General features: G+C 40.7%; 1 protein-coding gene across 2 annotated transcripts in view; it reads right to left on the reverse strand.

Moving 5' to 3' along the window:
- PLPP1 (phospholipid phosphatase 1) overlaps nucleotides 1-26,151 on the reverse strand; it is a 92,428-nt gene that overhangs the window by 680 nt on the left and 65,597 nt on the right. For both annotated transcript variants that reach the window (XM_041765632.1, XM_041765633.1), the window contains exons 4-5: nucleotides 10,967-11,024; nucleotides 197-373 (exon numbers count right to left, since the gene is read on the reverse strand). In XM_041765632.1, the coding sequence (XP_041621566.1) occupies nucleotides 197-373; nucleotides 10,967-11,024 (235 nt within the window). The remainder of the gene's footprint in view (nucleotides 1-196; nucleotides 374-10,966; nucleotides 11,025-26,151) is intronic.

Here is a 26,151-nt window from a genome sequence, read left to right on the forward strand (position 1 = left end):
AAAAGCAACATGGTTTTTTTTTTCTTATCTGCTGTCTATCCTACATGACTTAAAACCATTGGGGTGATTACCCAGTAAAAATTACTGAGCCACATTATCTGCCTTTGGATAGTTTTTTCACTGGGACATGTTTTCTACTCAATCATCCCAATGTTTAATCAGTATCAAGATGTAGGCTGCCACCCTGTATACTTACAACTAATATGGCAGCCAGGGCTCCTTGAATGAGTCCAGTCAGTACATCACTCCAGTGGTGTTTGTAGTCGGAAACTCGGGAGAGGCCAACGTAGATGGATACAGCAACAAGACCAAATTGCAGTGTGGGGCGTAAGAGCCTTGCCCAGTCTCCCTTCATCCTGGCTTGAAGGTAAAGCTAATAGAGAAGACAGGAATAAAGACAAGAGTTTAACCTACCAACTAGAAACTATATATATTTTTTAATTATCACCATCCCCCTAAAGGGTTGGTGTTATACATGAGTAACTCATTATATATTAATAATCATTACTATTAATAACCATTAAATAATCAGGGTATAAATTATATACAGAATACGGTGTTAGGCAAGCATTCTTATGCTCATTAACACCTGAAAGTTAATCCTTTTAAATAAGCAAAACAAAAAGAGATTGCCCCAGAAACTTGTCTTTAGAATAGTTTATTACTGGACCTATCTAGCTAGACTGCTTTTCAAATTGTTAACAAGGCAAGGGGTTTCCTTACTTATAACTTTCTAGGATTTCAAAGGCAGCTCTTCCTCTTGGGATTTGTGTTATAATTCTGATTCAAAGCCCGTTGTTATCCTTAGTTCCAAGTCTTGGGAAAAAGTGCTCGCATTCTGAGCACAAGGGTGTCCTTACCCTGGGCCAAGCTACTGTGTTTTCATCCAGTCTAACTAGGGACTAAGTTTGTTTAATTCATTCTAACAATTTACTTGAGAGTTCCACTATCCTCAAGTTACTTTAAAGGGCAGCAGCGGGGCACCTGGGTGGCACAGTCAGGCGTCTGCCTTTGGCTCAGGTCATGATCACCAGAGTCCTGGGATAGAGCTGCTGAGCAGGGAGCCCACTTCTCTCTCTCTCTCTGCCACTCCCCTGCTTGTGCTCTCTAATAATTTTTTTTTTTAAGGAGGCGGGCAGCAGAGACTAAATCTGTATTTTAAGTAAATATAGCAAGCTGCCTAAATAAGTAATACAAGTTCTAGCTTTGTCCTGACAATGGATTAGTCTTTGCTTAGCACCTGTGCCCTTTAAGTTTCATGACTTTTCTCTATACTCCTCAGACTTGAGAATTTCCCCTTTTCTTTCTCAGCCTGCCTTTGACTTGGGTGCATCCTAAAGATTGTGATGTAGAAGGATGCTATGTCCTTAGCAGAGAGAGGTGCAGTTCTCCCTAACGTGCATTCATGTAAGTATAATTCATAGCTATATATTTTTATAGTCTGAAGAACCTATGCCTTTAACAGTTATATGAAAATCAGCTAAATAATCAGAGTAGGGACAGCTGATTTCACCCTGAAGGAGTACTAAGAATCCCCTCATTAGTCATACAGCTAACCTTGGATAGTTTTCCTATCACTGCGTTTTAGTGAATCTGGTCTCTTTTTTTAAAAAAGTATTTTGCCTTATTTGTATCTAATATGCTTTTAAAAATATCTTAAAGTTCTGTTTGATAATTTGTGATTCCTAAACTTAACTAGAACTCAGAAAACAATTTGTGTGGCCGTGCCCACAAACACTGCCTACTTGACATTGATACACAAATCCATTCCCAGTTCTTTGCGCACTGCTGTGAGCAAGCATTCAATTCTTAGCAGCTGGCAAAAACTCAGAGATTGTCTAATTTTATTGAGTATTTTACAGTATAAACATCTAATTGTAACAGAGCATACCAGTTCAACTGAACTGCACAGATTAGCTGGTTAAAGTACTCCTGGCTTTGCAGAGCGCCCCCTTTCTTTTTCGGTATGTGTCTCTAGACTCTGGAGTTGGGAGATAGTTGGTTCTGGTTGAAGCGAAGTGTGTATCTGCCAGTGGCAGCCAATTAGGTAACACAATGATGCCAGTTAGATTCTCCTCACTAGTTCTATCTTAACTGGAAATGTTTTATTGGTTTTAAGGAAAACAGTATCTTGGACTGGGGTGGAAGCCAAGTTTTGAATGTGACTCTCCAAAGGTTCAGCTGTCCCTACTCTGATTATATAGCTGATTTTCATATAACTGTTAAAGGCATAGGTTCTTCAGACTATAAAAATATATAGCTATGAATTATACTTAGGAATGCACCTTAGGGAGAACTGCACCTCTCTCTGCTAAGGACATAGCAAGAAAAAACAGTTAACTCTAAAATGGACTTATGCTTAGTCTTTTTTTGTGCTTCCAACCTAAAGGAGACTCAGACAGGACTCTGAAGGTCCTTCCTCACTTAGGATTCTAAAATCCTTCTGATAACGTTTTCCTTCCAAAGACCCTGACTTTAATTCTAGGGAGTTTGCCCCCAAATTCCTCAACATCCCTAATTCTTTTGAATTAGCATTCACTTATGGATTAGTAATAGTCAAGCCTCAGTGTACTTTAGGTGGAATGTTTACCCCTCTAAGTAGCTAGTTTCTCCTTACACATGTATCCAAGTATCCATGTTACCCCCATCTCAGAGAGGAAATGATTTCACCCTGAAGGAGTACTAAGAATCCCCTCATTATGGTCATAAAGCTAACCTTACCCTCCCCTCCAAGCTCTGGCTCCTCTGATGACTAATGGCCATGGCACGTATGCAGGCTGTGGTCACAGAACAATTCTCAGCTCTACTTAAGGCTGGCCAATTGAGGATGCTTCCTATTTGCCTGCTCGGTGTTTCCCTGAGTCCAAGATACTCAGTGTAGCTCTGGGAAGACCAGGCATATCCTAAATACAGCTCTGTTCATTGCTGTCAAGAATCTTCCATTTCAGGGGCACCTGGGTGGCTCAGCAGTTGAGTGTCTGCCTTTGGCTCAGGTCGTGATCCTGGGGTCGTGGGATCAAGTCCTGCGTCAGGCTCCCAGGAGGGAGCCTATTTCTCCCTCTGCCTAGGTCTCTGCCTCTGTATGTCTCTCATGAGTACATAAATAAAACCTTAAAAAAAAAAAAAGCATCTTCCATTTCAGTAGATCCCAAGGAGGTAAACAAAGAGTTTCCTGGACCTTGGATCACTTGGAGTTCCACAGCTGACATGGCCACAACTCCAGACTTCAACAGCTTTCCTCCCATGCTGCCAGCCAGCAGTCTTTCCTGCATACGCAGCTTCCACAGGCAGACAGTCTGGGCTTTCTGGTGGCTCCATGTTAATAAGCCTTTCTCAAGTTCTGTAGTGCAGATCTTTTAATATCTCCCCCCCTCCCCCGAGGTACCAGAGATTTGACTTCCTCTACCTACTCATTTAACTGCTTCCCAAAAATCATTACCACTTGCCTGTTGTGTCCCTTTCCATTCTTTCACTTTGTGGGTTTATAACTTTATTCTATTCCTTGTCCTTTAAGAGGAAAGTATGTACCTTTAAAAACAAGTCTCTGTTGCGGCATCCGGGTGGCTCAGTTGGCTAAACATCTCCCTCCCTCTCAGGTCATGATGGCGGGGGTTCCCCCCTCCCCGGCCATCGGGCGCCCTGCTCATCCTGGAGCCACCCTCCCTTCTGCCATGCTCTCTTTGTCTCTCTCAAATAAATACATCTTTAAAAAAAATAAACAAGTCTCTGTTGAGAGAAGTATATGTTCTTAACCGCCTCAGAGAAACAATGTTGGAAACTCTGCTGTTGACCTGAACTAGATAGAGGGACAGAGCCCATGCTTTAATGCCAAACCTTATTATATAAAAAGGCTCCATAGTCCCTGCCTTTGCCAACTCCCTCACTCCAGCTCCCCTACCCCCACACACGCATATGCTAATCATATGTGCACTGAACACATGCAAGTAAGAAAGTCTGTCGCTTAGGTCATAAAACTCAGAAGAACTAAGGAACTCTCCATCCAGCACTGTAGGGTACTGGGCAGAGTCCATGGTGGTGCTGAGGACTCCCCTCCTGTGGGGAACCATCCTTCCACAGACACAGGGAAGGGGGAGCCCATTTGGACCACACAGCTGTGCCTTCTTTTCAGAGGGAACACTGAAAACAAAGGACAGGCCTGGCCCAGAGGCCTGCCAGGCTGTGTTCTCCTCCGGAATTTGCACTGCAAGGATGAACGAGTTCTCTTCTTTCAGAAGGTACAGAAAGGGCCCCCAAAGGCCACAGGTAGGCTACTTGCATAGTAAACTCAGGAGGAAGCAAAAGCTATGGTTAGGCAAGGACAGCGGGCCACTGAGTGAGCACGAAGAATGGAGCAGAGGGGCAGCCAGTGAGACAAGTGGAGGATGTTCAGGTCCTGGTGCTAGCCACGTAGGTCTTTCCCATAAACCATTTTGGGGGCGCGTTGGTGGCACAAGTCCGTTAAGCTTCTGTCCAACCCAACTTCTGCTGAGGCCATGATCTCGGGGTCGTGGAGAGGAGCCCCATGTTGAGGCTCAATTAAATGTTTAGAAAAACAAACACACACACAAACCATTGTTCCTCTGGGAGAGCTAAGAGAGTCAATTGCTTACAACCAAAAGATAAAATGCCAATTATTAGCCACCTCTGTGTGTTTAACCAAAATCCCATTTTATTTTGTTTTTAATGTGGTTCTGTGACAAATAATGAAGAGTTTTACTTTTAAAAAATAAGTTTCAAAAAAAAAAAAATAAGTTTCAGGCAGCCCGGATGGCTCAGCAGTTCAGTGCCACCTTCAGCCCAGGGCGTGACCCTGGAGACCCGGGATCGAGTCCCTCGTGGGGCTCCCTGCAAAGAGCCTGTTTCTCCCTCTGCCTGTGTCTCAGCCTCTCTTTCTATGTACACACTCTCATGAATAAATAAAATCTTTAAAAAAAAAAAGAAGATAAGTTTCAGTTGAGAAGAAAAATACTATTTACACACCAAGGTTCAAATCATGAGAAAAACTTAAATCCCATGAGGACAAACACATTAAACGTCCACTGAAGTCCCCGTTACAAGAGCGGTCTAGCACTGGGCATGGGATTTCCATGACTTCCTTCTACATATAGTACAAGGTGTGTACCCCTACCCTGAGCCCAGTGGTTCATCTCCCCATCTCTCTCCCACTTCTCGGGCCCGTTCTAAGATTCCTCTCTGAGCATGCAGCAGTTTGGTCTCAACTGACCCAACCGTGGATATTTCGGTCCACTGGTGGGGGACCAAGGACTGCCTGGTGAGAAACTGTAACCTCTGGATCCCTCCTGATCCTAACATGCAACCTTCTGATCAAAGAAGTTCCGAAGTAGAAAGGTCACAACTAAAATAAGATGATGGGTGGAAAAGGCAGAAAGGAAGCAATAACCTGCAGCTGGTCACTGAGATACTCCCCAGAGGCGAGAGAACAGTCAAGTTTGTGAGAGGAGCAGCCTATCACTAGCGTCCTCTCTGCTGTCCCCTACACGAAGAGGCACAAGGCATGTGGGTTTCTGGGAGGCACAAACCATAAAGTTAGCAGGAAAAACAAAGATCCATCATATACTTCACTAGCCTTCATACTGTTCCCTGCCTACTTTTTTTTCATCTGTTAAAAAGGCAAGATAGACAAATACCACTGGAGAACTTGTAGAGGAAATTAACCTCCAGGCCTCAACAGGAAACCACAGGGAGGCCTATCTCTATTTCTCCGGTCTCTCCAGCAGAGGACCTGTTATTTCCCTGACCAGACAGTGCACTAGAGCAAAAGGTCGGGACAAATCAGCTGTCAAATCACAACCAGTGACTCTGCAAAACCCAGATTTAGAAAGCAAAAAATAATCTGAGAATTAGCTTTAGCGGTAATCCACCAATATCCACCAGGAGTGTCCTCACTGAAACCAGGCATCACTACTAACCCTTGTGAAAAGGGAGGTTCTAGATGTAGTTTTCTTCTAAGACGAGCAAACTGAGCAAGGGTAAGCCCCAAGCAACTCTTCCATGGAGGGCTTCTGGTCAGGAGAGTACCACTGCTCAACGGAAGGTCAAGTGTCCAGTCTCTCTTAAAAAAAAAAAAAAGTGTCCAATCTCTTACCAAAGTAAAACCCATTCAAAATAGGGTAGAAATAAATTACCATGTCCAGTATTTTTTTTAAAAAGAAATCGGCAAAAGCTTCTTAGCTGAGCTAGTACTAGAGATTCATAAAGGCAATTTCTTATTCCTTAAGGCAACAAGGACAGAAGGAATCAATTTGCTCAACAGATGTTCCAAGGCAGAGGACTGTAGGAAGATACTCTGTGGCGCAGGAAGCAAATGCTTCCCGGACAAGTGCAGAGAGGCCTTCCTCCTGATCCAGAGAGAATCCAACACTGAATCTCTCCGTGAAGAGCCTCATGACAGTTTTGTAGGCACACAAAGGCCTAGTCCAATTAAACACTGAGGACATTGCAATGAACAGGGCCACATTGGAAAATGCTACGGTATACACATTTTTCATTTTTTGTAAAAAATATGTACATCTTTTTTAAATAAGGAAATTTACTGTCTGCTGGCACTACTTATAGGCATTCTTTCACTATTTTAGTATCGTCCAAGAGTAGATTACTCAAAATTTCTTTAAAAAAAAAAAAAAAAATGGCTTCCATTAAAGGATCTAACTTCTCACTTTTATTTTTTTTTTAATTTTTTTTAAATTTTTTTTTTTTTTTTAATTTATGATAGTCGCAGAGAGAGAGAGAGAGGCAGAGACACAGGCAGAGGGAGAAGCAGGCTCCATGCACCGGGAGCCCGATGTGGGATTCGATCCCGGGTCTCCAGGATCGCGCCCTGGGCCAAAGGCAGGCGCCAAACCGCCGCACCACCCAGGGATCCCTAACTTCTCACTTTTAAAATCTGATTGCTGACCAACATATTTTTTGAAGCTGGTTTATTTATATTTTGCCTTTCCTTGATCCTGTAACACTTAATTGCAAAATGCTTGTTGTCTCACAGTTTCTTAATAATCTTTTAAAATAAGAGGGTTTCTTTCCTGTTTTAAAGGAGAGTCAGGGGGTCACTCTGCAAGCTAAGAATGGCTTCACATTGTTTTTTAATATTTTGTTTATTCATGAGAGATAGAGAGAGTCAGAGACAGGGAGAAGCAGGCTCCTCACAGGGAGCCCGATGCAGTCGATCCCCAGACCTGGGATCACACCCTGAGCCAAAGGCAGACACTCAATCGCTGAGCCACTCAGGCGTCCCGGTCTTCACAATTTAAAGGGCTGTTTTTAAAATATGCAACAGAGACTGCGTGTGGCCTACAAAGCCTAACTATGAAGTGACCTTTTACTGAAATCATCTGCCAACTCCTGAACCAGATGGACAACAGCATGTTCAACACAAATATTCCTTACTCTACTTATTTTGAAACAGAGCTTGACCAAGCCAGGCAATATATCGTTTCCCCCCATCTGATGACAGACCTGGCCAGGAGAACACCCTAAGGCTGACCTCTGTTTAGTCTTCTCTAAGGCTTCAATTTCACCACCTGTAGGATTCAGAGTTCCTAAATTTAGATGTAGAATCCCACATTACAGTTAGCCAGGATTCATGTCGTCCTGGGCTGTGATCACTTGCCCCGTGCCCAGCATTAATTCACACTTTGGGAAGCATCTTCATGAAAACACACCAGTGCTAGGTACCAACCACATGGTGAGTGCCAGGTGAGGGACTGTACAAACCTCGAGGGAAGCAGGTGGTATCCAACACGGGAGAGGGCAAGACCCAGATACAACACATCCTGTGGCAGGGGCAGGGGTCCACTGAAGCACAGACACTAAGGTACCTGGGACCCCATTGTAGGCATTTATACAGGAATTTCATAACAGACATGTAAACCATCTGAGACTTCAGGCTCAATAGCACAGTGCTGGGAAACGGGTTTCAAGTCTATTCCTTCAGTATACTCCAGTACATTCCATATATATACGTACTAAAAAGAGGACAGTCTCATAACATGGCTCCTTTCCTGGACAGTGAAGTCAACTTGGATTCTTTGGCATTTGGCCACATTCAGTGGGCCTCACTAAGCACATGAACTAGCTACATGCAAAGATGCCCTGCCCTCTGCTCCTGCCAGCCTAGGTGGTTGTCATGGGTGCTGACTGTCCTGGCACCATCAAGTGCAGGGCTGGGCTTCCTGCCAGATGAGAACAATGGTCAGGATATTTTCTTTGAGACTTTTTAAATTAGAAGTTCATTTCTGCGTGTCAGGAATTCTTGACGGAAGTTTTGGTTATCAAAAACTGTCCTCAGAATTTAAACTGTACATCTCCACCCAAATCTGGGACTGACCCACGATGCCAAGATGCCTAGGGAAACCAGATGAGTCACTGCCTAAGGAATTGGCAGAGGAGGTGGTTAACTGTTGTATATAAATGTGAAAGCTGGAAAGCAGGGAGACATCTGTGTTCAGGGGCTGAAATAAAAGCTGGGGCCTACATCCACATCAAGTAAATATTTCCACTGCTTAGAGTCACTGAAATGCAGCGCACAGTTGCTCTGGCCAACATTCCTCCCCAGAAAAGCCTTGGTCTACAACAAACCTATTTATCTGAACTTTTCATTATAACTTTATGTCTAAGAGCTCATACCCAGTTACCCAACAACAATCATGGTAATTTTCCATCTGCTTAGATCCCTAGCTGTCTCCTCCTAGCCTCCCAGGTGTCTATGCAGCAGGCTTCCCATGAAGCCCTTCATCTTCTGTACATTAGTTTCCTATTTTACAAAACAACTCTCAGTAAAAGTTTATATGTGACTAAATATACAGATATTTTGAGAAGGGTCAAAGGAGCAAAGATGCGCAGTAAACTGCAGGATATAGAAGATAATGATCTGAGAATATTCTTCACAATTAAAAACAGTTGATAAAAGTTCTGTCATCACCTGACCTCCTTCAAAATAACTAGACTAGGGTTCAGATCAAGCAGCCTGTCAGCAAAGCGAGGAACCGATTAACAAGAGACCACAGAGAGCAGACCTCAACGGCCTCCCTAGGCCCCTAGCTCCCCAACTATAACGGGGCAGCCACCCCTCTTCTGCTTCATGAGGGTTATCAGAAAGAGCCAACAATTAAAGTGGTATGAATGCAAATCATCATCATCAACCTCAGCTTCTTAAGTCCCTGTCCTGAAGGACTTACAGATACCGACACTCAGGCGAGGGGCTGGCCGAGCACAGGAGCCGCCCTGGCGAGTCTGGCTGTGGGCATGTAGAACATGTCCAAACACCAAAAAGCTGTCCGTGTAGTCACAGACTTGTGCTTTGGGAAGATTTCTCAGGATACTAAATGCTTCTAACATTCATCTCCCCCTGTCCCCATGCCCTATTTAAAAAGAAAAATACACAGTGGCTCCCTTTAGAAAGAATGCTAACTTTTTCTAATAAGATAAATGAACAGAGGACATTGGAATAGTATTTCTCGATACTCCCTTCAAATAACTCACATTCCCCGTGGCACTTTTTCAGAAACATTTGGGTGCGTATTTTAAAAAGGAAGCCCTAAATTCTGCTAAACTGATACCCTGTTGCTTCCTCTCAAAATTAAATTAACCTAAGACAAAAGACAACATTTCCAGAAATGCTGAAAAAGCCAAAAATTAGCTCTACTCTAATGGTTTTGAAATTGTGGGTTTGAATTTTGTAAAGCACACTCATCTATAATTTTTACATTCTTTTAACTTTCCAAATTTGGTTTTTCCAATGAAAGCAGGATTCTGGTAAAAATTAATTTTAAAATGTGTCTGAATAAGACCAAATTAACTCTCAGCAATCTACTCTTAATATCATATACCATGGGCTAATAATGTAAGCATTAAATACGCGATAGCACTTAATGTAACCAAGGAAGAGAGAGAAAAAAGAGGAAAAGAGCAAGTTTATATAAAACACAACTATATAGAAAACCACTCATAAGGAAAATTAAGACAAAAATTATAGCTGATCATTAAGGGTAGAGATCTTCTCTCCCCTTCTCTTCTTTTCCAACAAATTTTGTAATTTCATAAAGACATGCAGAGATAGGAGAGTTATAAAAAGTAAGTCAATTGAACTGACCTTTAAAGACTCCTGTATATGCCCTGTTGCCTGGTCTTCCCTAAGGTTCTCTGGATAAACAAACACTCCTGTCTAGAGATGCAAAATATGGATGCAAATATGTTCTAACTCTTCACTGTCAACTTTGTATACCCCAAGTGCCACCTGCCAGTGCTGCTCTATGGGTTAGTAATGAGAAGTGGCCCTGCAAACTGGAGAGAGGATAAGCTTCTGAAGCAGCCCCTTGCTCTCCCAGAAGCTGAAACCTTTCTAGTCCCATGGAAAGCAGTCAATGAAGTATTTCAGGGAGTGAAGGAAAATAAAACTTACTCAAAAAGAAACAAGAGCTGCCTTCACATCCACGAATCAAAACTTCACTCCTAAACCCAGCAGCCCCCCGGAGGAAAAGGGGCCCTTGGCGCATCTAGTGAAGGTGAGCTCACCACACAGCAGCAGCCACCTTGGCCTGGTACTTGAGATCAGGGACTTGCAGTGATTACACAGAAGCTGTTGCTATGTTCCAGAAAATACATCCCCCCAAAGTTAAGAGCACACACCAATGGACTCTTAGCACCAGGTTTGCACACTTGATGATTAGGTTCCGACCATAGGCAGGAAAAGACCTACTTTCCAGGGGAAGATACCCCCCACCCTCTCCTGAAGGTCTTCTATTCGTCAACTGCTAAACAGGTGTGCCCGTCTGCTCTCTCCACATGAAGGAAAGAAATACTTGTCAACAGTGGGAACTGGCCCTGGCTGGAGCGCAGGTATCTTTTCTGCGACCTGAACCTCAGCTGACAGGAACGCTGGGGGTCACACCGCAGGGGGCGTGTCACCATCACCGCGGGGGGGCGGGGGGGGCAGATGCAGAGTACTTACCGCAACGAACAGCATGCAGTACATGGAGAACGATGAGTGGCCCGAGTAAAAAGACAATCTGGAAGAGAAAAAGACAAAGGTCAATTTTCTTTCCTAGAGGCCGACAGTCTTGACTTGACGGCCTCAGTCGTACTGCCACAGTGCATCCACCTCTGCCCCTCACCCTGAGAAACTAGCAGAGCGGGGAAAGAGGGCAGGACAGAAATTAGAGAGTCTTGGGGGAGGAAGGGTCCTTTTACAGAGACTTCCAGCAGGGAACAAAGCTGAGACACACATATTTGAAGTAATGCTTGACAAGCCACAACTAGTACGCAAATGCTCTGACATCGTTACACATAAACTTATATGACCATGATTTACGTTTTCTTTCTACCTGCAGGGCCTGCCCCTGAGTACTAGTAATACCTCCTTTGGAACACTCAGAAGTTAACTACTTTTTCAAAAATAAAGTAAGTTCTAAAAAACCAGAAGTGGTATCTTAGCATTTTAAGCAGGCACACATTTTGCCTTAGATTTCCTGCCACATTCAAGTGTTTTTGTTTAACATTTATTTTAAAGCTGTGCACTGAGGAGTCCTCTCTTTTCAGTATTACATTCTATAAACATGTGAGTCTCATCTTCCCACCCAAAATGACAGAATGCTTGCAAAACTTAATTTTATGGCACTGTTTGGAATAGGGAGAAAGCTCTCTAACATCCATGATCTAACTTCTGCTTACACAGTGCTGGCCACTGGAGCAGAAAAGGCAGGCATATCTGATACAGTAAAGTAACTCCATGCAAAAAGATGCATCAAAGAATCAGAATGCTTCTCCTGAAAGCTTTCCCTGAATATGAATAAGAACAAAACTCAGAAGGACAGGCTGCTAAGTATATTACTTATTATACCCTGCTTGATTCAAAAATAATTTGGTTGCCTGGATTTAGAGAAGTGAAATTAAAACACAGATCAGAAAGTCATCTGTGTACGTTTGGCAACTGAGGATAGGTGGGAGTGGAGATTTCTTAAGCATGTGTCGATGATGGTCTAGCAAGAATTATGATAGTCTTTTTCATAATCAGATACATCTCTAAGAAAATGAATATTCTCACTTGTAGTACCAGGTAGGAATTATGTAATTAAACCTGCTAATTGCTGCAGATTTAATCTGTGTAAAACATGAAGAAAAATAAATTACTTTTAGCCTCACCAACTGTTTGGCTCACCAACTGCATTCATATGCAGGGAAGGCTTTCAGAAAAGATCAATACAAATCCTTACTTTAAATCAGATAATTAGAGCAGAATTCTATACATTTTATGTTTCAGTAAGTTATACTGAAGAGCCTACAAATAAATAAAAGCCAATTTCAAGGACTGTCAAAGCCCATTAAGCCAACATGACCACGATCAAAGAAATGTTCTCAAAGCCAAGCAAGTTCAAAGTTTCACTAAGACTTCATCTTCAGAGTATTCATTGTACACTGGGCCACAAAATTATAAATTCCAAAGCTATGTAATAGTTTTAAATAGTTCTGATTTAGTCACAGGGTGATTTCATTAGTTGAAAACAAAATGGTTTCAGTTTTTTATTCCAAATACATAAACAGATATTTGGTAGAGAATCAAACAATAACCTCTGACTTCAACAAACAAGGATTAAAATAAAGGGAACACTCTATTTGACCCCAATCTCTAAGTCTTTACCCACAGTAAGTGATCAAACAAATCACAGCAATGTGGATTTTTACTATTAAAACAGAATAAAACACCCAAAAATAAATTCAAGTTATTTTCATATTCCACAAACATCTTTTTTTTTTAAAGATTTTATTTATTTGAGAGTGAGAACACTGGGAGCAGTGGGAGGGACAAAAAGAGAGGAAGAATCAGACTCCCCACTGAGCAGGGAGCCTGATGTGGGGCTCAATTCCAGGACCCTGGGATCATTGACCTGAGCCAAAGGCAGATGCTTAAACAGACCTGAGCCACCCAGGCGCCCCCATACACATCTCTTTAATGGAATCTCTATGAGATACATTTCTTTATTACGTCTGAAACTCACAAATGAACAAAGAATTGTATGAGTAGTTTGATAAAATCCCAAAAATCTTCACCTCCTGGCCGGCCCAGTAGGTGAAGCATGTAACTTGATCTAGGTGTTGTAAATTCAAACCCTACGTTGAGTGTAGAGATTACTTAAATTTTTTAAAAAATAGTAATACTAAAAATCTAAAAATCCCAAAAGTAGTTGAAATGCAGATTGTTTTCATCAATAGTAACCTTACTTAAGTATTTACAAAATTTTGGCCCTGGCCTCAGAATGCCAGGTCATTCTTAGATTCAGCCCAATGCTAGACTACTATTTCACTTCAGGAGAGCCCTTCTAAGGAATGTAGATAAACAATTTGTGCCAACTTTCCATCAAAGCTTAGGAAAGTCTTTTCAGAGAGAAAATTTACAGAGAATATATTCTGGAATGCAGCTATTTCACTAATTCAGGCATGGTCTATTACACTGAACAAGTACGTCAGTCTTGACAATGTAACTTTCTGTGGATGACATTCTACTCCAAATGACAGATTTAAGATTTTTTTCCTTATATTTGTCAGCCAAGACATCCCTTTCTCCTGGGAGAGCTTATTAAACTTGGCCTGAACCCCGATGTCCTAGCTTTCTATGGTTTACAGCCATCCACCCCTCATAGTGTCCATGCGTTCCCACTCTTCAATCCATCATTCTTCCTTCTCAGTTTTCCAACATCTACATAAATGTTCAGGCTTATCAACTGCAACAGCCAAAATCCAACCTTTATCAGTCATCAGAAGCAAGCAACTCACATAATTTATAGTGTTTAACTTTTTAAATGGCATTTATTAAGTATTTTAGGACTCATGGGAAGGTTAAATCACAACCTCCTAAAAATCTCACTGCTTGTCCTCTGACTTCTTTTCCTCATCCCCACACCCCAGAGTTAAAAGGCACAAAACAGTTATCCCTTTCACTATTTTAGTTTGAAATCTCTAGTTTGCATTCATTCTTGAGGGATGGTTTTCCGGAATATAGAATTGTAGGTTAATCTTTTTTCTCATCACTTTGAGGGCATCAACAGACTATCTCTGGCTTCTACTTTTGCTATTAAGATAGAAGCTGTCTGTCTGCCATTCAACTGTCCTTTCTCTGTAATTACTCTCCCCCCACCACCACCACCACCACCACGGTCTTCAGTATTCTCCAGTCTCACAATCATGTATCTAGTAGGAATGTCTCTTTATCTGATTTCATATTCACTGGCTTCTCATGTATATACTACACCAATTTTGGACACGTCTCAGCTATCATACCTTTGTTAATATCCTCCATCACACTCTCTTTTTGTGAGATCCAGGTTCAACGTGTTTGACATTTTCATCCTATTCCTAATTTTATCTTTGTACTCTCATCTTTGTCTTCCATTTTAGCCCTCACTTTTGCTGTTTTATCAGTCTATTTTTTATATAAATTACTATGTATGTATCATTTATAAATCTCTTTGGTTCTTTTTCAAACCTATGGTCAATTTTGATTCTATTCATCCTATATTATATTCTCAGTCTCTGATTTATTTCCACAGAGTAGACATATTTATTATATATTCTATATGATAATTCTACTATCTGCAACCTTTGAGAGCTTATGTAGTTTGTCGTATATCCTGACCCTCACTGAGGGTAGCTTGTTTCTATGTATATTCATTCATATGAGAATATGAATTCATGTCTTTAGGATTCTATCTGTGGGGAGTCTTAGAGGCCTTGGTTTAAAAAGAGTTCTTCCAAAGATTTGTGTTCTCTCCCACTGGGTTCACTAGCAATCCACTTTAAATTCTTTTCTTTTTAAAGTCACACACCACACACACACTGATTCTGGCACCAGAACAAGGTTACTGTGGTCCTGTAGTTACGAATTCTTTCTGACAGTCCCCCCGCCTGGGAAGATGTTGCCCTCTGAGAATCTTTAAATTATCCCTGAGTCCCCCTCTGTCTACCCTGCACTGGCCTCAGTCTTTATTTCTTGGGCCCCATGGTCAGAGCCCATCCAAACTGAGGCTCCAGGCTACCAAGAATTGGCACATACTTTCAGGTACACATCAAATCTACAGCATTAACAAAGCCCAACATCATAGCTCAGCGGTTGGGCACCTGCCTTCGGCTCAGGATGTGATCCCAGGTCCAAGATCGAGTCCCACACTGGGCTCCCTGCAGGGAACCTACTTCTCCCTTTGCCTGTGTCTCTGCCTCTCTCTTTCTGTGTGTGTGTCTCTCATGAATGAATAAATAAAATCTTTAATAAAAAAAAAAAATCCCAACATCAGGAAAATTCCCTTACTTTTTCATCAGCTTGGCTATTCATTAAAAAGACTTATTTATATGTGTTTACATATATTTTTAAATATGTAATAACATGTGCATATGTGTGTGTATAACGTATTACCTAGCACATGTAACTCTGTCAATAAGTATTTCTAATCCTCGTATTGCCAGAAAGAGGGGCAGGCATTTTTAAAATAAGAATTAGGACTAGGAGTGCCTCGGTGGCTCAGTGTCTATCTGCCTTCACCTCAGGTCATGATCCCAGGGCTCTGGGATCAAGCCCTGCGTTGGGCTCCATGCTCTGGAGGGAGTCTGCTTCTTCCTCTCTCTCCCCCCACACATGGCTCATGCTGACGCTCTCTCTCAAATAAATAAAACCTTAAAAAAAAAAAAAAAAGAATTAGGACTAATAAAATGTTATCTCAAATCAACTGCTTTACTAGGAGGCATATAGTGTGGCAAAGAGTTTTTCATCTGCGGTCAATGCTCACAAATGTTTTTAATTATTAGTCTTCTACTAGTGCACTGGATATGCCACAGTTGGCTCTGGGGAACTTCCTTTCCCTAAACATCATCCTGAAATTCATTCTTAAAGTGTTTTAAGGCAAAAAGGTTGTCAGAAGACTTAACGCTTCCAAACTACTGAGCACTTTCCATGCATAGGTATTTAATCCACAATACTTCCATTCTTCAAAAAATCCCCATAGTGGGGGCTGTCAATCCTATTTTTCATAGGAAGACCCTGAACTTCCCACAGGTTCACCCACTGGCTCAAATGTCACATCGCTTTGAGGATCAAATCCAGGTCCTCCCAGCTTTTTCCCAATGGGCCATGATCCCCCATTCTTGTGCGTGGCCAGCAGACCCAGCGGCAACACGCATCCTACCATCTCCCAGTGGCTGCAGGGAGCGGCCGTCAGAAAGAACAGGAGTCACGGCACATACGGGGCAACATGTGTGAAGTTAATATGCGAAGAATTTAGATAATCTGTGGAAAAGCAAATGTCAATGTGTAAACAATTATTTTAAGAGAATACTAATTTGTCCTTTGGGCACCCTAAAGGCTAAATAAAAGGAAGTCAAACTGCAACATGAAGCATTTTCTCCAAATGTTATTTCCTGATCATAAAGTTTACACAACAGCAAACTAACTTGAAGGACGTGGTAAAATTCCCTTCTGTGGTGACCTTTAAACACAGAATGACCCTGTGAGAAAGTTAAAATGTGTCCCAAACATATGCCCATAGGAACAATTTCCCAAGTATTAATCCTACTTGTAGGACTTTTACAACCAATAGCTGTGCAAAATGCTCAGGCAATGAGCTATCAGGCTAATATCTTTCAAAATGTCACATCTGGGGACATCCGGGTGGCTCGGTGGTTGAGTGTCTGCCTTTGGCTCAGGGCATGATCCTGGAGTCCAGGGATCGAGTTCCACATCAGGCACCCCCCGCAAGAAAGCCTGCTTCCCACCCCCCCACTCCCCCCCGCCTATGTCTCTGTCTCTTTCTCATGTCTCTCATGATAAATAAATAAAATCCTTAAAAAAAAAAAAGTCACATCTAAGATACAAGGGGAGTCAAGTAGGCAGTCATTGGGGAAAATGGGTACTTCCACAATGCCCTGATATGAGTGCATACTTTCCAAAGGAGGATTTGGCAATATCTATCTATATGTAAAACCCACCATATTTTCTGACCCAGTAATACCACTTGAAGACCCCCCCCCATCCTAGAGAAACACGCACGAGCACAAAGATGTTTGCTGCAACACAGCTAGCAGTTATGAAATTGCTAAAATGAATAGCTAGAATGAATTAGATTTAACTATGTGAACTGACAAAAAATCATATCCAGGACATATTTTTTAAATATGTCATTTATTTAAACCACAGAAACTGTACAACTTCACATTTAATGTAAAAGACATAGAAAAACAACTGAAAATATAAAAAATGATACTGAAATTACCTGATATGCCTGCTACAAATTTCCTAAAAACTTCTCCACTAAACACACGCACACACACAAACTCCTCTTCCTGAACAACAGTTGCCTTGAGAGTTGCTCTGCTGCCACTACTCAGCGCACATGCACAGTTCACTGCCTATATTCAGGCATTCAAGCCCTGGAAGTTTGTTCTTACATCTCTCAGTGAAATGTTTTGAAATTCACGTGTATTTTTAAATATCCTAAGTCATGTTTCCACAAAAATATATACACATCATTTCATACCACTGAAATTCAGTATATTAACTGTAGTTATTACAAGTATCAGAGCCAATAAACATGTGATTTTGATACATGTGTTTGGAAGCAGGAGATTTTTTTAAAAGATCAGATTTCTAGAAATGTCTATCTAAATACCCAAGAACCACAGGGTATCTCTCCCCCCCAAAGGTTACAGAGATAAAGATGAGGGTGATAAATGGCAAAAATATATAAGATGGTCCCAATCAAAATTAAGCAAAATACAGCAAAAATAATATAAATTCATCTCATTTGCTTGAACCAGCCAGAGACTGATATGGTATTTCACTTGCGGCAAAAACCCTGCCATATAATCCATAAATTATTTTTTACAATGATTTTTACTATATTTCCATTTAAAGCTACACTGCATTTATGTGGCGTCAATTTTAACTAAGACATGTCACTTTCATATAGGAAGTGGTAACTGAAATAAAACAGATCTGAGAATCCTATTTTTATTAATATTAATGCATCAGCATCAAATACCACTTCACAGCCATTAATATCAGTGACTCATATACTAAACAATCTAATATCTACAGATACCGTATCATGAAACTTAGAGGAGAAAAACACGGAGGATGGTAGAAAATAGAAACAGGCGGGGGAGGGGGGATAATTGCTTTGTGTACAGCATATTTAAACTCTTGATTACATAAACCAGTTAATGATTAAAAACGAATGATCATGTGTCTTCTGTTTACAAGAGACTCATATGAAAAGCAGGAATCTAAAAAGGAGAAGTTGTTGAGAACTCAGATAAAGGAAAGTAAAACTGGGTGTGCCTTGAAAATCAGATGACTGCGGCATAAACAGTGCTACACACTAAGGAGTGAAACTCTGTGTCTCTGACAGATGAGCAGAGGTCAGATAGTGACAAAGGTTACTGGCAGAAGGTAAAACAGACCTAAGTTCACTAACCAGGGAAAGAGAGGTCACAAGTTTCCTACAGCATGAGGGAAAAATTGATTACTTGCTGCAGAAGGACTCCAAATCACCAATGTGGCATTATCTAAGAGTTAAAAGGGAAACAAAGGGCAAATGGTAGATTACACAAGGAACATAACTCCGGGGCATTCCTATGCCAGCATCTAATAACATCATACCTTCTACTGCTCCCCAGTCCCCTTTTTATTTATTTTTAAGATTTTTTTATGAGAGATACACAGAGAGAGGCAGACAACAGGCAGAGAGGGAGAAGCAGGCTCCATGCAGGGAACCCAATGTGGGACTCGATCCTGGGACCCACAGCCTGAGCTGAAGGCAGATGCTCAACTGCTGAGCCACCGAGGCATCCCCCAGCCCCCTTTTAAAATAAGGAATAAGGAAAACTACCTTGCTAAAAGGTAGAAGATACCAGAGTGAGACAGAAGGAAGATAAAGTTCTAAATCTCTTTCTAAGGTGTTTCTTAAGGGGCAGGTGTTTTTAAGGGGCTTGCCTCTTATGCTAGCATAGAGGCAAGACTGTAAGACCTCTACTTTCAGCCCTCTCCCAAGGAGACAACATGAAGGCCAAGAAAGCCTATTAAATTTGGCCAGTACACTCCACTTCCCACCCTGATGCAGATCATGAAATCACCACTAACTCTTTACTACTGGGGTCAAGAGGATGAGGCTCAAGACCTCAGTACAAGTGTCTTCACAATTATACCCATACAAAAGTGAAGTGGACATCACCAGTGGCAATAAAAAAGGCAAATGCCCACGCATATATAAAATTATTAGAGCCCAACAGGAAGCTGGCCAAGCAGGTCTCTCTTGGTTCCTTTTAGATTCGAGCAGATGACATCACGAGAGCTCGAGTTCCCAAAGGACTAGCAGAGTGCCTCGGTACTTCACCTAGACAGCCTTTCTACCCAACTGACAAAAGCACTAGAGTCATTTCCTTTAGTATCTCAAATCCTTCTGCTTTAAAAGAAAGAAAGCTTAAATCATAAAATATTTAGGTACCCATTTCAGTATATTTAAATAAGAATTAAGTGGAGGAAATTAGACTATATTTTACAAATATAAAAACAAAGTCATGACCACATTCCTCTACTGCTTCAGGTCCTTCACTCAAACAAACTGCTGAGCTTCATAAGCCCCACCAACTACTCTGGAACCATCATCTGCTGCCCAACTACTTATAATTCCCAATTCACACCATGTTTCATGCTCTCTGTGTTTCTTCATCACTGTGCCTGAAATGAGCCTCCCAACTTTCTTGGATAGTTACCATGCCAGAGTCACTTCAGCCACTGTTTCCTCCAGGAAACCTTTCTTCCAACAGCGAGGCTGAAGTCCTCTCCCTTTCTCCAAAAAGGAAAGAGATGTACAACACTCAGTGCACACATATATCCCTGCATCCAGCCTCCACAGTACATCATCTGTTGTAGTACTTCCTCCATTCCACCCAAACATGGGCAGGAGCAGGACAAGACTTATAAACAGGAATGTCTGAGGTTTATTCATTTGTTTGTTTAACTAGATATGTTCATTAGAAAAATTGAAAGGCACAGCAAATCAAAAGAAAAATTGCTGGTAAACTCCCCACCTCCCTGAGATCCCATTTTAATTCACCTTGCATCCCTAACACCCAGCACCATTAGATCAAACATGCAGTAGGTGCTCAATAAATTTTTTAAGCTAAAACAGAATCTAATGTCTTGATGAAAAATGAATTTTTATGTGGTTAGTCTAGAAAATGTAAAATTTTTAGGCTTTTCACACTTTAAATATCACAAACAAATCCACCTTTGCTGCTGCCACACACCCCCCCCCCACACACACACACACACAAAGCACCAAGAATATTACTTCGTGGCTCTGCAAAAATCACACCTTAATTATTTCGTGTTTTGACAGTTGTAAAAAATTCATAAAAGTAAGGACATATGTTACTTCCATGACAAGAATGTTATCATTTTATTAAATGCTAAACTTAGCTAAGTCTATGCCAATAATCACAGCAAGCCACAGGAGGTAAGTTAATCAGATTTTAACATCTTACCTCTGATGTGCTTTTTCCCTTTATAGTGGTTACAAATTCTGACTTTATCATCATGGTCCAGGAGAGTTAGGAAGTCCAATCTAATACCCTGCTCTTTTCACCCTTCTGTAAGAAACTGAGCAGTGTCAAAGTGTGTGTGCTTAAACATGCAGTACCCAAGGCCTCTTCCCAATGCATCTGGCAAGCATTTCAATAACGTGTTTAAAATGTCCAGAAACCTTTTTTACATTATGATCAAAGGCTGTCAGATTAGTGGAACAAATGATATCCACAATGATAAAGTAAGAGATATATTCTGTTGTAAATAAAAGACTATTTAACTTTGAAAAGTATTCTCAGGGGCACCTGGCTGCCTCAGCATGTAGAGCATGCGACTCTTGATCTTGGGGTTGTGAGTTCAAGCCCTGTGCTGGATACAGAGATTATTTAAAAATAAAATCTTTTTTCTTTTTAATTTTTTTAAATAAAATCTTAAACATACTTTTTTTTTAAAAAAAGCATTCTCAAAGCAAATATAAGTGGGCAAAAAAAGACAAAATAAAAAACAAGGGATGACAAGGAAAAAAGGTTTTAGGTATTGCCTGAATCCTACTTTCTAATACCTATAGGAAGACTTTTCTCCATTTTTAAAGGACTCAATTCTATCCTTCAGTAAACCAAAAAATCTTGAAAACTACCCTTTGTAAACTTCTAAACATTATTTCAAAAGCAAAACACTACAGCTGCAATGTAAGAAAAAATCATGGTTAACAGGATACAAACATAAAAGAAAAAGGTTAACCAATCCCATAATCTAGCTCTCCAGGGCCAATATAAACTCATTTATTCCATAAAATGGAGTTTGTTGAGTAGACCAGAGGTGGGGTCCAAGATTATACCTCTCTACCAAGCTCCCAGGTGATGTCCATCCTACTGGTCAGATCACAGGACCACACTTTGAATGGCAAGGGGAGAGGAATGAGAAGAAAGGTAATTTTGAGCGTGAGTAGGAGTACACTTGGGATGAAGTCAACAGTTTGGGCACTTTGTGGAAATGGTCACAACAAATGAATGCTGATGCTTTTCCTGTTTTCTTATTACAAAGCCTACTTAAAACAGAAAAACATTTATGAATGTTCCCATTAAGAATCACACGAAGACAGATTTCAGTGATCTCTGAATAATGAGACAACACAGTCCATACATCAGGTTTGTTTTACTATTCACAAATTCAACTGACATCCTACCTCTCAATAAAAATATTTGTTTTCTAATTAAATGAAAATACTGAATTCTCTTCCATTTATTTGAATGGAAACTCAAGCTTTATATTACTCCATTATATTTTAATCTGAAAAAAGTACTGTATGCAACTTTTTTTTCATATTTCAAAGTTGGCAATGTGAAATTTAAGAGTTCTAAGGTGAAGGTACAAAGCACCATTAGAAGTAATCAGCTGGAAAAAAAAAAAAAAAGAAGTAATCAGCTAACGATGTGTTCATGTGATTTAGTAGCTTATTAACATTTAATGTACAGGGCAGCCCGGGTGGCTCAGCGATTTAGCACTGCCTTCGGCCTAGGGCGTGATCCTAGAGACCGGGGATCAAGTCCCATGTCAGGTTCCCTGCATGGAGCCTGCTTCTCCCTCTGCCTATGTCTCTGCCTCTTTCTTTCTGTGTCTCTCATGAATAAATAAATAAAATCTTTAAAAAAGAAATTTAACAGCACTGCTTATCTAAACCTAGGAATCTCTTTCATCTTACTATATCCACTGCCAGACCTATATTCTAACTCAAAACTAAGAAGAAAAGGACAGTTTCAAGAAGCACCAAAAGTTATCTTTGTTCATAATTAATTCCCTAAACTACCATTTAAAAATGCGGTAGAAGGGCACCTGCATGGCCTAGTGGTTGAACATCTCCTTTTGGCTTGGATTGTGATCCCCGCAGGGAACCTGCTTCTCTCTCTCTGCCTATGTCTCTGCCTCTCTGTCTCTCATAAATAAAAAAATTAAATAAAATAATAAAATAAAATAAAATAAAATAAATTAAATAAGGAGAAGGATGGCATGAAAGGCCAAACATCTAAACTTCGAGGGTTGGGACGGTGGGCAGAGGGGGGTATTTGTTTTTAAAAAAATAAATGATGTGTGTGTGTGTGTGTGCGCGCGTGTGTGTGTGTGTCTTTACCAATAGATAATGGCAGGAAGTCACTGAGAGTAAAGAAAGGATCTTGTCTCTGCAAGTCTACACCTCAACCAAAATAAAGTCATATCTCAAATCAACTCATTCTGCATTTAGGAAAGAGAATCAGGCACCAACTCAAATTTCAAGGAAGAAAAAATCTTTTGCTTTTATTCCACATGAAAACAAAATTATATGGAATGTATAAATGCAACAGGCTAATAAATCAAAAGTATGCATGAGAATGTATACAGCTATTTAACTACATATGTGGTGTAAGTTCATTTTTATTTCTAAACAAAGAAGTTTCCTTAGCCTTAAATGCCCCAAATTGCCTTATACATTAACAAACAATCAACAGACAAAAATCAGAAAATCATACTGGTTTTACTGAAACTCAGTCTAATAATAAAACATTGCCTGCATACCTTAAGCCTCTAGCCTGCCTGCCTCTGATGCTGCTGCTCCCTGGAGGCTGAGACATACCCCATCCTAATTCTACACATTCAAACCTTACTCATCCTCCAAAATGCCTCTTCTACTAGAAGCAGTATTACCACCCTTTGACTTCATTGTTGATCTTTACTCTTTCAAGGCACATATGTCACACACACAATCTCCAAACATGTCTCAGCTCGTGTAGTGAGCACGACGAGAGCAACATGCACACCTCCCACAGTGTCTAGGACTTAACAGCAATAGATAGTAGCTGGATTTAGTAACTTCATGGATAGGCTGAAGGTGTGATTCTCAGGTCAGCAGCTACAGCAGCATCTGGGAATATTTTAGGAACGGAAATTCTTGGGCTCCCTGGCATTCAGACTCACTGAATCAGAAACTCTAGGGGTGAGGCCCAGCTATCTATACTTTAACAAACTCTCCACATGATTCCAAAGTGACTAAAGGATCAGAAACACTGGGGCAAAAAGAGTCAGCAAGGGGGTGAGGAGATAGTCACAGCTACAACCTAAGTGTCATGTGTTAATATTGAGAACAGAGGAGGTGGAAAGTGCTGCTGCCCTTCAAGTCCAATTCCTTTTACATATGCTAATAGCTAATGTCCATTCACAGGGTGAAGGATCTTTTAAAAGAACCCCCTTTCTCAGTCTATATGTTGCTATTTCCAGGTAGATAGAAGACTAAAACCTAAGGTTGATTTCTAGCTTACCGACATATACACACACAGGAAGTATAGATAAACCTGAATAAATCTTTCTGAAAGCATAAAGTGTCCAGTAATGTCTACAATTAGACCACAAAGAAGCAGCTTTTCTCTCAAAGTACTTAATACCACAGCTAGTCAGTCTAATTATAATGGATTTTCACTACTGTAGAAGGTCCTCCTCGAAATTCAGCTTCATTTTACCTACATGGGGGTTGCATTTAAAAAAGGCAAAAAGAAAAAAAATAAAAATAAAAAAAAAATAAAAAAGGCAAAAGGAAAATTATTTATCACATTCAACCAAACATATCACAATTAAACAGCTAAGTAACACAAAGCTGCCAAAATCCAAAAGAAATAACTTTATATTGAATATCTGATTTATACAGACAAAGACCAGTCAGTCACTCAGAATTGATCAGGAACACTGAGTCTATGCTTAAATCAATGTAATTTAAATAAAAGCCAGAAATAAATAAATAAATAAATAAATAAATAAATAAATAAATAAATTGCCAGAAAAAAGAAAAAAGTGAATCACTTAGAGAAGACAAGTTTCTATACTGTATGTAGTATCACTATCACATTTGTGTAGTATCACAAATAGAGCAACTGTTATCAAGCTCTCTTGATCAACTACAGGCTCCAACAGTTAAAACCAGGAATAGGCAAGACCTCTTAACCAATGCTTCAACGAAAACCCATTGTGCTTATTTCTTATCAAACTTTCTCAAGGTATTGACAAAGACATTTTGCAAACACCCGAACATCCCAACTGCCAGACCAGAAAAGCCCTGATAGCAGTGGAATGCCTAGACCGCACATCCCACACATCCCCTTCCCTGCCCATGATCTTGGGCTGAACACATACTGACCCCCTCACCCGTGATCATGCACTCCCTGCCCACTCTCTTGCACATATCCCACCCCACCTTTCCCTATAACGCTGAAGGTGTCCATCTTGCTGGTGGAGAGGCCAGTTGTTAATGCTTGAGCCTGCTACCAAGCACCCTAAACTTCTCCCTTTCTCTTTTCGAAACCACCATCTCGAGTTACTGCCTTTCCTTACAACCGTTTATCCAAGTTTATTCTGCAACGGTGCTGGCAAACCCAGCCAGGAGCTGTGCTTCTGATTTGTCCACCCTGCCTCAGGATTCCCTGGCACAGAGCAATTCGCCCCAGTAGCACCAAGGCTCACCCGCTCGGTTCTTGAGTTAGTGGTAATGATAGATCATTCAGTAACACAGCTAGTTGTGCACAATCTTAAATTCACCCTGCCGAATATCCTGAGATAACAGCATGAGAGGCCGTGTTCCCATCATCCAGGGGATATAAAGCACTGGTTCAAAGTGTGGTCCTGAGATCAAGCACAAAGACAGCAGCATCTGGGAGTGTGTCAGAAATATATATTCTCACCCCTCACCCCCTCTTCCTGAATTAAACACCTGAAGATGACACGTAGAAATGTGTTTTAACAAGCCCTCCAGGTACTTCTAATAAACCACTAACATTTGAGAGCTGCTGGCATAAATCATCTCTAAAGAGACTCTTTAGTAACTTTTTTTTTTTTCACAAAGTAATGCTAATCTCACTGGCATAAGCAAGAGCAGCTAGATGAGTACAGCCCCTTTTCATTTACAGTAAATTCCCAGGTATTAATTTTAAACAACGAATATGAGCTCTCTGGATATTATGAAGTATGCTACTACAGTCCATGTATGTTCTCACTTCTATGTTTAGGACTCAGAACCACAAATGAACCCTGGTACAAGTCCTCTGACATCAATGAGAGGAGAGCACAAGAGCACGCACATATGCAGGAAGGGCAGAGAGAGGAATAGAAGAAAATAAGAGAATGAATGGGGGAAAAAATCAAGACCAAAAGTCAAAATTGTAGGAGAGTACTCTCACCCTCAGATGTAACTCTGACTCATTTATAGTCAACAAAAATGACTCATTTTGGGTGCTTATGTTCCCTTCTCTCCAATTCAAGCATTATAATTTTATAATTAAAATAAATGTACAGGGGGCAGGCTGTGGAAACAAAATAAAGGAGATTACACTACACTCCTAATATATTACAATGTCTAGACTGAAATGTTTTTGCATTTCTGGCACCCCGACTTAAAAAATTCAAGAGAAAAGAAATAGGAAAGCCCGACTCCAACCAAATTATGCTCCACAACAGAACAGCAATGCAAAAACAGTTATGCACCAAAGTTACAAAGCTCTGAAACTGGTAACCACTAACTCATTCTGGAAACACTAATAGAAATCCCATTTTTC

This window comes from Vulpes lagopus, chromosome 8 (assembly GCF_018345385.1).
Source record: "Vulpes lagopus strain Blue_001 chromosome 8, ASM1834538v1, whole genome shotgun sequence".
Classification (NCBI taxonomy): Eukaryota; Metazoa; Chordata; class Mammalia; order Carnivora; family Canidae; genus Vulpes; species Vulpes lagopus.